This window comes from Mobula hypostoma, chromosome 1 (genome assembly GCF_963921235.1).
Source record: "Mobula hypostoma chromosome 1, sMobHyp1.1, whole genome shotgun sequence".
Taxonomy (NCBI): Eukaryota; Metazoa; Chordata; class Chondrichthyes; order Myliobatiformes; family Myliobatidae; genus Mobula; species Mobula hypostoma.
In genome coordinates this window covers 20,548,582-20,561,421 of record NC_086097.1, presented here as the reverse complement: position 1 = coordinate 20,561,421, position 12,840 = coordinate 20,548,582, and the positions used below count along the sequence as shown (strand labels likewise).

General features: G+C 41.2%; 1 protein-coding gene across 1 annotated transcript in view; it reads right to left on the bottom strand.

Annotated features, from left to right (window-relative positions):
- Window positions 1–12,840, bottom strand: part of vipas39 (VPS33B interacting protein, apical-basolateral polarity regulator, spe-39 homolog) — a 79,150-nt gene that overhangs the window by 56,001 nt on the left and 10,309 nt on the right. Inside the window, exons 4-6 of the mRNA XM_063058770.1 lie at window positions 12,466–12,612; window positions 4,527–4,595; window positions 996–1,057 (exon numbers count right to left, since the gene is read on the bottom strand). Coding sequence (XP_062914840.1) covers window positions 996–1,057; window positions 4,527–4,595; window positions 12,466–12,612 — 278 coding nt within the window. The remainder of the gene's footprint in view (window positions 1–995; window positions 1,058–4,526; window positions 4,596–12,465; window positions 12,613–12,840) is intronic.

The window sequence follows — 12,840 nt, the reverse complement described above, 5'->3', positions numbered from 1 at the left end:
TGTCTATTATTATTAGACAGTATTTTCAATAATCAAAAACGATAAGCATATATCCAAATGTTATTACTTTTAATGTCTGAATCTGTTTTCTAATTACAATGAAATGAATAGAAAAACCTCATGCGTTAGACCTTTCCAGGGGTGAGGAAAGTCGTGGCACAGGTGGTGAAGAGGCTGTGTGGCACGCTTGTCTTCATTGTTCAGGATACTGAGTACAGGATTGGGATGTCAGGTTACAGATATACAAGATATTGGTAAGGCCGCATTTGGAGCAATGCATACTGTTCTGATCACTGTACCGTGGGAGCTATAGACTAACACATCACTACAGAACAGAAGCAGGCCCTTTATTCTGCCCAGTCCCATCAAACTGCACCAGGACATAGTCCTCCATCACCATCCACGTACTTATCCAAACTTCACTTAAATGTTGCAGTTGAACCTTCATCCCACTTTTGCTGCCAGCTCATTCCACACTCATATCACCCCCTTAGTGAAGAAATTCCCCCTCAGATTTCCCTTAAATGTTTCACTTTTCACCCTTAACCTATGACCTCTAGTTCTGATCACACCCAAGCTCAGTGGAAAAAGCTTGCTTCCCCGAGCTCTTCCCCCTCCCTTCCCTCCGTCTTGCTCTACCCTCTCCCTTTTTGTCCTGAGTAAAGAGAAGAAGTGAGTCACAAATAAAAGGGTTGAACACTTGGGAGTGAAATAAAGAAAAGCATTTTCACAGATTCTTCAAAATTCTCAAACCTGGACAGCCAAATTGTTAAGAATATATGAGAAGGATAGGGATAGATTATTGGACAGCCAGGAAACTGTGGGACAGAGCAACTGGGTAGGAAAATGGGTTTGATGTGATCCATGGAATAGTGAATCAGACTCAAAGGACTAGATAGACGGCTCCTGTTTCCAATTCTCAAGTTTATAAGTACTAAAACCATAAAACAGGACTAGTTTGTAACTTGAGTAGTGGACAGATTAAATGTACCTACCTTATAATCTGTCTTTGATTTACGTAGATCAGGTGCATATCTGGTGGGTATGCCTGTGGCAGCTGGGCAGAGAAATATTGGAGAGTGACCAAAACTTTGCATACAATGAAGCAAAATTTTTTTTTGTTAAATCCCTTTCACCTTTTGCTCTGTTAATCATGAAAGTGATCAGCTCCACGTTTCCTCCACTGGACAAGAACATACAGCTTCTTGTGAAGGACCCAATAGAGAGCTTCCTCCAGCCACTTACTGACTAAATGTGCAGCAACCCTCCCTATATTGAAATGCCTAGAGAGAGTGGATATGGAGAGGATGTTTCCTATAGTTGGTGAGTTGAAGAGCAGAGGGCACAGCATCAGAACAGAGGGACTATCCTTTAGAACTGAGAAGAGGACGAATTTCTCCAGTCAGAAGCTGGTGAATCTGTGGAATTCTTACCAAAGACGACAGTGAAAGCCAAGTCATTGGATATACAGGTTTCCCCCGCCATCCGAAGGTAAAGCGTTCCTATGAAACGGTTTGTAAGCCGAAATATCGTAAAGAGAAGAAGCAATTACCATTTATTTATATGGGAAAATTTTGTGAGCGTTCACAGACCTAAACCTACCAAATCATCCCAAATGACACATAAAACCTAAAATAACAGTAACATATAGTAAAAGCAGGAATGATATGATAAATTCATAGCCTATATAAAGTAGAAATACTTTTCCACAATCATTGCCAGCACAGATTTCCGTAGCGAAAATCTCACACAAGCGCCGTCGGCAGAAAATCTCACCCAAGCGCTGTTGGCAAAAACACTGCGCAAGCGCTCTCCAGTAATCTTTAAACTATGAAGCTGCCAAATCATACTAAATAACACGTAAGAATACACAGCCTATATAAAGTAGAAATAATGTATGTACAGTGTAGTATCACTTACGGGAATCGGGAAGACAGCGAGCACACTGATGATAGTCGTCGGAGGCTGGGGTGGTGCAGTGGCCCCCCCACCCTCCAGGCTGCTGAGCGATACATTGCCGCGAAGAACGCAGGGGTCCAGCGGTAGCTGGGAGGTACACAGCACATCTTTAAGAAAAAAGCCAAAACAAACATGCTAATTAATTAGGTGCCGCGCGTAATTGTTTGCCCAGATCAGTGCTGATTTCCGATTGCGTCGTCTCTTATCTGGGCCGACAATTACGTGTCGGCAGCACCTAATTAATTAGCATGTTTATTTTGGCTTTTTTCTTAAAGACGTGCTGTGTGCCTCCCGGCTACCTTTGCATTCTCCGCGGATCGGTATCTGTCTGTGGCCTGGGGGTTGGGGTGGTGGGACACTGGGGTGTCATCTCGTCGCCTGTTTCCATTAGAGCAGGCAGCTCATCTTCTCCTATGACTGCCCACCTCAATGTCGAAGGTCGAGGTTCGTCGTCTGCTGTGGCTGATGTGGAAGGCTTGCTTGACTGTTGAGCCTCGCACATTATTCTATCACACAGTTCTTTAATAAGGACTCAAACCACCCTGCAAATATCCCCTAAACCGATGTACCCTTTCAAAATTAAAGTCGTACTTTATCGTTACTCATTCGGTTTCGATTGTTGTCCTTTTTTCTTCCAATTGCATCAGCTCTTCACCTGTCAGTTCTTGGTGATGGGATGCCAAAACCTCTTCAACATCATGTTCGTCAGCTTCCACAAGCCAAACTCGCATTGTCCTTACTTGGTTCACCATATCAAAACGCTTAATTATGTCTAGTTTTACCGTAAGTGTAACACCCTTACGAGCTCTTTCAGGCTTTTCCAATACCATAGAACTCATCTTGCAAACGGCTGCTCACTGCAACGTGTTAAAGCAAAGCAGTTCTGAATCTGGGGGCGAGTTGCTGCTCGGGGCGTGCTGCCTTTTATCGTGCGCTGAATTTTTTTTTCGTAACAGTGAAAACACCTTCTGAAAGTGAAAATAGGGTACTAATGTAGGTCTTTCATAACAGTGAGGTTTCCTAAAGCGAACGTTTGAAAAACGGGGACACCTGTATAAAAAGTGGAGGTTGATAGGCTCTTGATTAATAAGAGCATCAAAGTTAACGGGGAGAATGGAGTTGAGAAGTATAATGAACAGCCATGATGGAATGACAGAAAGCATAAATAGTTGATTGTATAAGTATTCACCCCCTTTAATATGTCACACCAAATCATCACTGGCGCAGCCAACTGGTTTTAGAAGTCTCATAATTGAGATCTGTTTTTGGAGACCAATGTGCAGTCAAGGTGTTTCAACTGTTGTAGTAAAAATACACCCAAATATGGAATGTCCAAATGTTGGTGAGTCAGAATCCTGGCAAAAACTACACCATGAAGACAAAAGAACACTCCAAGCAACTCCATGAAAGGGTTATTGAAAAGCACGTCAGGAGATGGATACAAGAAAATTTCCAAGTCACTGAAAATCCCTTGGAGTGCAGGTAAGTCAATCATCAAGAAATGGAAAGAATATAGCACAGCTGTAAATCTGGCTGTGCAAGAAGGGGACTCGTGAGGGAGGCCACCAAGAGACCTATGACAACTCTGGAGGAGTTACAAGCTTTAGTGGCTGAGATGAGAGAGACTGTGCAATCAGCAACTGTTGCCCAGATGGTTCACCAGTTGCAGCTTTATGAGAGAGTGGCAAAGAGAAAACCATTGCTGAATAAAAACTGACATGAAATCTCGGCTAGAGTTTGCCAGAAGGCATGTGGGAGACTCTGAAATCAGCTGGAAAAAGATTCTATGGTCTGATAAAACCAAAATTGAGCTTTCTGGCTATCAGACTAAATGCTACGTCTGCCGTAAGCCGAATACCGCACGTCATCAAAAACACACCATCCCTACTGTGAAGCATGGTGGTGACTGCATCATGCTGTGGGGATGCTTCACTGCAGCAGGCCCTGGAAGGCTTGTGAAGGAAGAGAGTAAAATGAACGCAGCAAAATACGGGGAAATCCTGGAGGAAAACCTGATGCAGTCTGCAAGAGAACTGCGACTTGGGAGATGTGTTTTCCAGCAAGACCATGACCCCAAGCATTAAGCCAAAGCTACACAGGAATGGCTTAAAAACAACAAGTTAATGTCCTGGAGTGGCCAAGTCAGAGTCCAGACTTCAAACCAACTGAGAATTTGTGGCTGGACTTGAAAAGGGCTGTTCACTCACAATCCCCATGCAACCTGACAGATCCCCCTAACTTGCTGAAGTAGTGAAATTGTTTCATTTTCACTCCCAGCCATATCTGATATCTTCAAGCCAGAATGCTTGAAACCACAGTGAGCAAAACAGTTCTGAATTGTCTTACTCTGTATTACTTGCCAACCATCAGTGACAAAAATCACTGTTTTTATTAACACAAATACGCAAGTAACGCTATTTAACAACTATTTGCTCTAAGCCACATGACATGCATGTGACTAACGCTATTTCTTCGAATTGTTTTTGTTCTTTGTGTTATCCCAAATGAGTGGCTGCCCCGAGTAACCGATGGCCCAAATAACTGTAAAGCCAAAAAAAAGTACTTACAATCAGAAAGTGTCTGGAAACTCCCAGGCCGGCTGATCCCAAATAAACCACTTGAAGAATCCCTTTTACCTGCAGGACAAAACAATCCAAAGGTTAGGCAAGTACAGAGAAGAGACTGAAAAGTGGTGTTTCCCTTTACCATAACTGTATTTACCCAGTTTCAGAATACACTGACTTTACCACAGCCCTCTTCTCATTACTACCATCAGGAGCCTGAAAGCACAGACTCAAAGATTCAGGAATAGCTTCTTACCCTCTGCTATCTGGTTTCTGAATGGACATTGAGCCTCACTACTTTCTTTTTCTCTTTTTGCACTACATATTGAACTCTTTTTATACATAGTTCTCACTCTAATTTACTATTACGTACTGCTATTGCATAACAACAAATTTCACAACATATGCCAATGATATTAAACCTGATCCTGAGTATTTCCCATCTCATATTTAACTGGACCCACAGTTACAGTTATGAACATGAGTCCCAGTACTTCATGGAGACACTTGCCTTTAAATACCCACCTGGGGAAACTATTTGGACGCATGTTGAGAATAGATCTGGTGAGTTACATCTGGGACTTTAACTCGTACATCATGGAGCTAATGAAGGCCTTCTTAACCACACTATCAACTTGCACAGCAACTTTGAAGGACCTATGGATGTGGACCCCAAGATCCCTCTGTTGCTCTACACTGCTAACAATCCTGTCATTAATTCTGTAGCCTGCCTTCTAGTTCAACCTTCCAAAGTGAATCACTTCACACTTTTCCAAATTGAACTCCAACTGCCATTGCTCGGCCCACTTCTGTTATAATGTCCAGTTATAACATATGATATGAAGACAGGAAGGGTGTTTCAGTGTAGGTGAGAACTGGAGAAGCATAGGCTGTAAACACACAATAGTTACAGCACAGAAAGAGGCCATGGGCCAGAGTCACTCCAGCTCCTTGTCAAAGGAAAATAAAATCAGAATACCTGCAGCTATTGAAAATCTGAGATAAAAAACAGAAAAACACTCAGCAGGCCAGACAGCAGTTGTGGGAAGAGAACTCTTAAAGATGCTTTCTTGACTTCACAACCTACAATGTCATGGCTCTTGCAATTTATTGTCTGCCTGCACCATATCTGTAAAAGTTAGTAAATTGGTTTATTATTCTCACATGTACAAGGGCACAGTGAAAACCCTGTCTTATATACCGTCCTTATAGATCATTGATTCCCAAAGTGGGTGATACTACCTGTCTGGGATACTGGGAGTTTCAAAGAGGACAAAAAAGATAAGGGAGCAGTGGGGGGAACGGTCAATAGCAAGGGGGGGGCAGCTGAGGGTTTATAGGCTTAGTTAATTACGATAATCAGCACCCTATTCCTTGCTAACTCACCGTTCTCTTAGATTTTGCTCGAAGCACATTATAGTGGTCGAAAAGCAATGTAACGCTTCTGTATTTAGCATAACATAAGATATTGAAGAAATTGTATTCCTTGGGTCAGCCTGTGCATTATTGCCATTCTCTACTGTAGTATAATTCCCATGCTCTAACCATGCAGTGACACAATTCCTGTGAATTAGGATATGGCGTTCAACAGGGTAAAGTTCAAAACTACCCTTTTGAATTGGCTTGACTGCATTTCCCTAGCACATGGCTCAACCGAGATATCACTGCCCCACTTTAAACCTTCAGTTGATTGATCATGGTCATTAAACCGTAACGAAAATGGAAGATGCAGACCAAATGAAAATGAAGTGTAGACGATAAATACGGATTTATACTAGTAACAAGCGAACAACAGCAGCCGGTATATCTGATGTGTGAAAAGCTTTTTTCAAATGAGACAATGAAACCATCCAGGCTCCTTCATCATTGAAAGAATACACTCTGATAAAGGAAACAAGAACTTGGCTTATTTTCAGTCATTTTGTGAAAACTTTCAGAAACATAAAACACTTCAAAACATGTTTGCCAGCACTCTGCAACCAAACAGTGATGATTTGAGTGTTTCATACAAATTTCATTGCTTATTGCTAAATCTGGAAAGCCCAATACAGTTGGAGAAGAACTGACTGTGTCAGCAGTACTTACCACTTATTTCTTTATTATTATTATTATTTTAGTTTTTTCTATATTATGTACAGTGTCACGTGATCGGCAACAATGAATATATCAAGTCAGGATTTAGAAACAAACAAGCATTTATTAAACCCTGATAAACAATGAACAAAAAACAAAAACCCTAACCGGAAGTAAACTGCTATGCAGCCATTCATTAAACCGCTACTCAGTACTAGCTCTTAAAGCGATAAATGCGAAACCAGTTCTTAAAGCGATAAATTCAAACACAGTTCTTCGAATGGTAAATGTTAAAGTCCAAGAGATTTATATAGTCAATTAGGAGAGACTTTCATAAAGTAACGAATTCCTCGAAGACACGATGTCGCTGCCACTCCCAGCCGGATCCTTCCTTGTCCGCAGGATTCACAACGACGGAAATAAAATGGTTTTAAAGGCACTGACCTTCCTCCTCCATAGACTAGATCCTGCACAGCCTTTTCTACCACTTTTAGCAGAGGCTATCTCATGCAGATCACTCTCTCTTGAACAAATTCAATAATGGTCGATCCTTTCCAAACCCGTCAACGTCTCCTTCAGGGTCCCGTCTTCACTCTCCAATGTTACTGAAAAGATACATTAACAAACCTGGCAGCAATTGGTCAAACTGCCGGCCCAGTATTTCTGTACCTTACAATAGAACATAAAACTCCATTTAAAAATCAAAACTGCGTCATAATGCAAATACGCAGCGGAGCAGAGTATCTCATTGACATTCTAACTGGAAAACTAACTGCGTCACCAGGGGTCTTCCCTTTTATACCCGTGGTGAACATGTCATCACGTGACCTCACATCGGCGGGAAAATTACATCAGGTGACCTCCAAAAGACCATTACATCATTCTCACAAGAAAGTCACAAGATCTCCATGAGGTATGTAACAACTGTATTGAACTATTGTTGCTAAGTTAACAAATTTTACAACACATGCTGGTGATAATAAACCTGATAGAAACATAGAAAACCTACAGCACAATACAGGCCCTTCGGCCCACAAGGCTGTGCTGAACAAGTCCTTAACTTAGAAATTACCTAGGGTTACCCATAGCCCACTATTTTTCTGAGCTCCACGTACCTGTTCAGAGGTCTCTTAAAAGACCCTACCATATCTGCCTCCACCACTGTCAGCGGCAGCCCATTCCACACACTCACCATCTCTGCATAAAAAACTTACCCCTGACATCTCCTCTGTACCAACTTCCAAGTGACCTCTAGTGCTAGCCATTCCAGCCCTGGGAAAAAGCCTCTGACTATCCACACGATCAATGCATTTCATCATCTTATATACCTCTATCATGTCACCTCTCACCCTCTGATTCTGATGCTGGGTAAGGGAGGTTCTGAGTATGGTTTTGCATAAGTCACCAGACCAAATAATTAAATCGATTCCACTCAGCGACAACTCTGTTCAAAGGTAAATAGACGAAGTGCCTCAGAAGTTGGAGGACACACTGTGCAACACACTTAGGACTAAATAACTTGCTTTGCAGTTGAATGAGTCAACTTTGCCAGGCAACAAATCTTTACTTCTTGATTATGTCCGCTTCATAAAAGATGAAAGCATGGTTCACGAGTTGTTATTTGCAAAAGGACTAGAAACAGATATGAATGGAGAGTCAATATTTTGGGTTGTTGATCAGTTTTTCAAAGAGAAGGACATTCTACTCACTAATGCTGCACACATGCATGTAAACTCAGTCCCAGTCACTTAAAGCAGTGCAATATTCTTGCTTGTGCAACAGAAGGGGCACTATTAATGACAGGATGCCGGCATATATTATTACTTTCTTGAAAAAAGCTGAACCTAACAGATTTACTGTGTAATTCAGACAAGATCTGGTCACAAAAAAACTGTAATCAGCCACAAAAATCATTAAATACTGTTATCACAGTGGTAAAAAAAATCCAGTTTGATGCTCTCAAATCTCAACTATTTTGAGAGCTTTGTATTGAGAATGATGAACAGCCTGAATGCTTGCTGCTGCACACAGAAGTCAGACGTCTCTCAGGCTACGTCCACACTAGACCAGATAATTTTGAAAATGCTGGTTTTGCGTAAAAACGATAGGCGTCCACACCAAGAGTTTTTGAAAATACCTCTGTCCACATTAAAATGGGTATTTGGGCGAATCTCCTCTTACTGGGCATGTGCAGGACACATCTACCAGCGACATGTTTGGTGTCGAATCTCGCTGTGAAAATGCGCGTTTGTGCAGCTACAGACTAGAAAAATTTAAAAGGAAATTGCCAAACAAGGGGCAGCTGTTGGTCTCGCGCAGGAGGACTTAAAACTAAAAAAAAAATACTGGAGTGTATGGAGGCAACCGACAGGGAGTTCACAGATAGTATGACCTGGCTGACGACAAATATTGAAAAACTGACTAATTCTGTTGCATTAACAAAGCACCTTGTTAAATGTATAAAACATGTCTGCATCAGTATTTCCATACAATGTTACATGAGGCTGTTACACATCTATTGTCAGAGAAGTACTTTCATAAATAGGTAAACCACCTTCATACAAGCAAGGACAGAAAACAGGGCAAAGTGAGTACACTTATTTATTCAGTAAATTATGGGTCAAAGTATCTGGAGAGTACATTTCTAACTCTTCTGGCTTCAGTCTCGTTGCCGTCTGTTCTGAAATTGTTAGGTTGTGTGGGGAGTTGCGTTCAAGAAAACAATGAAATGCCGCGCTGTCACCGCCACCTATTCCGGCACGTCATGACAGTGTTTTTAGAAATCTCTGGTTACCCTGTCCACACTGCTCTGCACAATCGGCGTTTTCAAATTTACACACTCTGGAGAGTGTTTTAGAAAAGCTCCGTTTTCGGGGGAGGAAAATGCCGTTCCAGTGTGGAAGAAGGGTCAAAACGAAGAGAAAAAGCTTCGGTTACAGATTTATCTGGTTTAGTGTGGACGTACCCTCAGAAGAAAACTGCCTGAGACACTTTTACGCATATTTTGAAACTGTGATAAAATTCTTTGAAGACTTCCAATGCTTCATTCGGTAATCAACTCAAGAATATTAGGCGGGATATTGCCTATTTGTCAGAAACTATTGCGAAGTTTAATTAAATCAATCTTCAATTGCAAGGAAATAATGTGAATTTTATCAAAGTCAAATCAGTCGCCTCCACATTTCTGTTCTAAGTTAACCCTACGTAAGTGCAACACTGGTCATCACCACCTTTTCCAATTTCCAAGCCTCTCTTGAGTTGAAAGAGAAAGAAAGAACACCAGATGATAATTTTCAAGTATACTGTGCAAACCTGGGTGAGTTGCATAAAGATATGTCGGAGAGATTTCAGGATCTTCTCTCTATCCAAATTCCAGATTGGGTAATAACACTTGTATTATGGAATTAACAGCAAGGATGGAGAAAGAACTGATCTTGCTACAAAATGACCTTGAGCTGAAGCTGAGGTTCAAAAATTCACATTAACAAATGCGATTGCAGAAAGAAATCTCTGAACGCTATCCTGCACTGTGGGAAAAGGTGAAAATATTCTTTATTGCCTTTCCAATATCATATTTAGTGGAGCATGGTTTCAGTGCAATCACCCAACTTCTTTCAAAACAACAAAACAGACTGCAAATTACTGAACGTGAGGATCTGACTAAAGTATTAACTAAAAAAAACCTTTATTTGTAGTTTTAAATATATTTGAATAATTTTTGCAATTATTTGTCACTCTTTTGAACTTGAAGTTCCTATCTTCTTTCACTGTGCATCATGAATCAAAATTCTTTATAATTTTTATGTAATGACCGAAAAAGGAAAGGGGTCACCGGGAATGTGGTCTGGGAGCCAAAGGGTAGGTAACCCGAAAAAGTTTGGGAACCACTGATACAGGTCAATGCACTACAATTGTGTAGTGAAGTAGATAAGAGTGCAGAATAAAGTGCAGTATATTTTAAGATCACAATGAGATAGATAATGAAGTCAAAAGTCCATCGTAACATACGAGGGAACATTCTATAGAAGCTGTCCTAGAGCCTGATGCTTTCGGGCTTTTGTACCTTCTGCCCAATGGGTGCTGTCTACGAGGAGACTTACACATTCTCCCTATGACAACTTCTGTATACTCCAGTTTCCTCCCATGTCCCAAAGATACGAGGGTTGGGAAGTCACTTGGTCAATGTAAGTTGCCCCTAGTATGTTGGTGAGAGGTAGAATCTGAGGGAAGTTGAAGGAAATGTTCTCCAAGATGCTTCACTATCAGCCAATTTTCTTACGAAATTGGATGACAACATAACTTAGAGAATTGATGCAGTGTTAAAGGCAAGGGCTGGTCACATCAAATATTAATTTCATTTTAGTTTTTTACTTCATTTAGCTCTTTATTGTAAGTTTTTTAATACTAGAAACTTTTCAATTCATTATTTTGAATGCATCTTTGCTTTACAGAATTTTTTACATGTGCCGAGGACAATTACAACCACCTTGCAGTCGATGTCAGTATGACCAAGGAATTGATTGTGGCCTTCTGGAAGGGGAAGTCAGGAAAACACATACCAGTCCTCAGTGAGGGGCCAGCAGCAGAAAAGTGAACAGCTTCAAACTCTGGGAGTCAGCATCTCAGAGGATCTATCCTGGGCCTAACACATTGATGCAATCATGAAGAAAGTGTGCCAGTGTCTGAACTTCATTAAGAGTTTTGGAGATTTGATATGTCACCAAAGATTAGAAAACAGCTACAAATGTCCCGAGGAGACTATTCTGACTGCTTGCATCACTGCCTGGTATGGAGACACCAAGGCACAGTATGGGAAACAGCTGCAAAGGGTTGTAAACTCAGACAGCTCCATCATGGGCACTAGCCTCCCCACCATCAAAGACATCTTCAAAAGATGGCACCTCAAGAAGGTATCATTCCCTGTTAAACACCCTCACTATCCAGGAGATGCTCTCTTCTTATTACTACCATCAGGGAGGAGGTACAGGAGCCTGTGAATGGACACTCAATGTTTTAGAGACAGCTTCTTCCCTGTTGCCATCAGGTTTCCGAACAGCCCATGAACTCAGTCTTGCCATTTTGCACTTTATTGTACTATTTATTTATTTTGTATGTATTTCTTATTATAACTCACAATATATATCAGAGGTAATAAACTTGATTGTGATTTTATGAAATAGAACTGGAATGTCCCTCTGTACATCAAGCACATTGACAGCATAGTAGCAAGTCAGTCAGTGCAATTGCTTTACAGTGCCATCTGTGAGATCAGAGTTCAATTTCCACTACTGTCTGAAAAGAGTTTATACGTTCTCCCCATGACCTGTGCATTACTTAAGGGTGTCCCAGTTTCTTCCTGCACTCCAAAGACATATGGTTACAAGTAATAAGCTATGAACATGGTATATTGGCCTTGGAAGCATGACAACATTTGTGGGCTTCCCAGCACAATCTTCATTGATTTGATTTGACACAAACATTTCTCTATATGTTTTGATGTACATGTGACAAATAAATCTTTATCTGACCTTATTTCTATTTACAACATTCCAGAGGTATGTTCCATCTTTTGCATTTATCGTCTCAAAGTGCATTACCTCACACTTGTCTGAATTAAACTCCATCTGCCACTGCTCCTCCCAACTTTCCAAATGATCCATGTCCCTCAGTATCTTTTCACAACCTTCCACCTTATCGACTACTCCACCAATCATTCTTGTGTCCTTCTCTTCCAGAAGGTAACTTAAGAGTGGAACAAATTGTCCCCAGTTACAAAGCTCTGGCCACCACAAATAAGGGAGAACCTAGAGGACTAACTGATTTTTTTCCTACCAGCATTCACACAAGACCTCAAACCAAAGTCGTTTACCTTTGAAAAAGCTGCTTAGAGAATAAGAGGAGGCAGGCTTGGAAGAAGTCTGATGCACTGTGTCCGAGCTAGACCTTGAGGCAGACAACTCCCTGAGATCTCCCGATCGGCCCCCTGTTGCATTTTCTTTGATTGACCAGGAAATACCTGAGGAAAGAAATACACAATCTGGAAGCTCCTTAGATACAAGCAGAGCCCTTCCTTGGATTTACAACACAGATCCTTTCAACATTCTTGCTGCCAAGTCTGCTCAGATGTTACTTCCTAAACACTCCACAGTGAGAAGGGGTGAAGAGCACCTACAATTGTGCTTTTATTGTACTACCTAGGTTCCAAGATCATAAGACATTGCAGCAGAATTAGGCTATTTGGCCC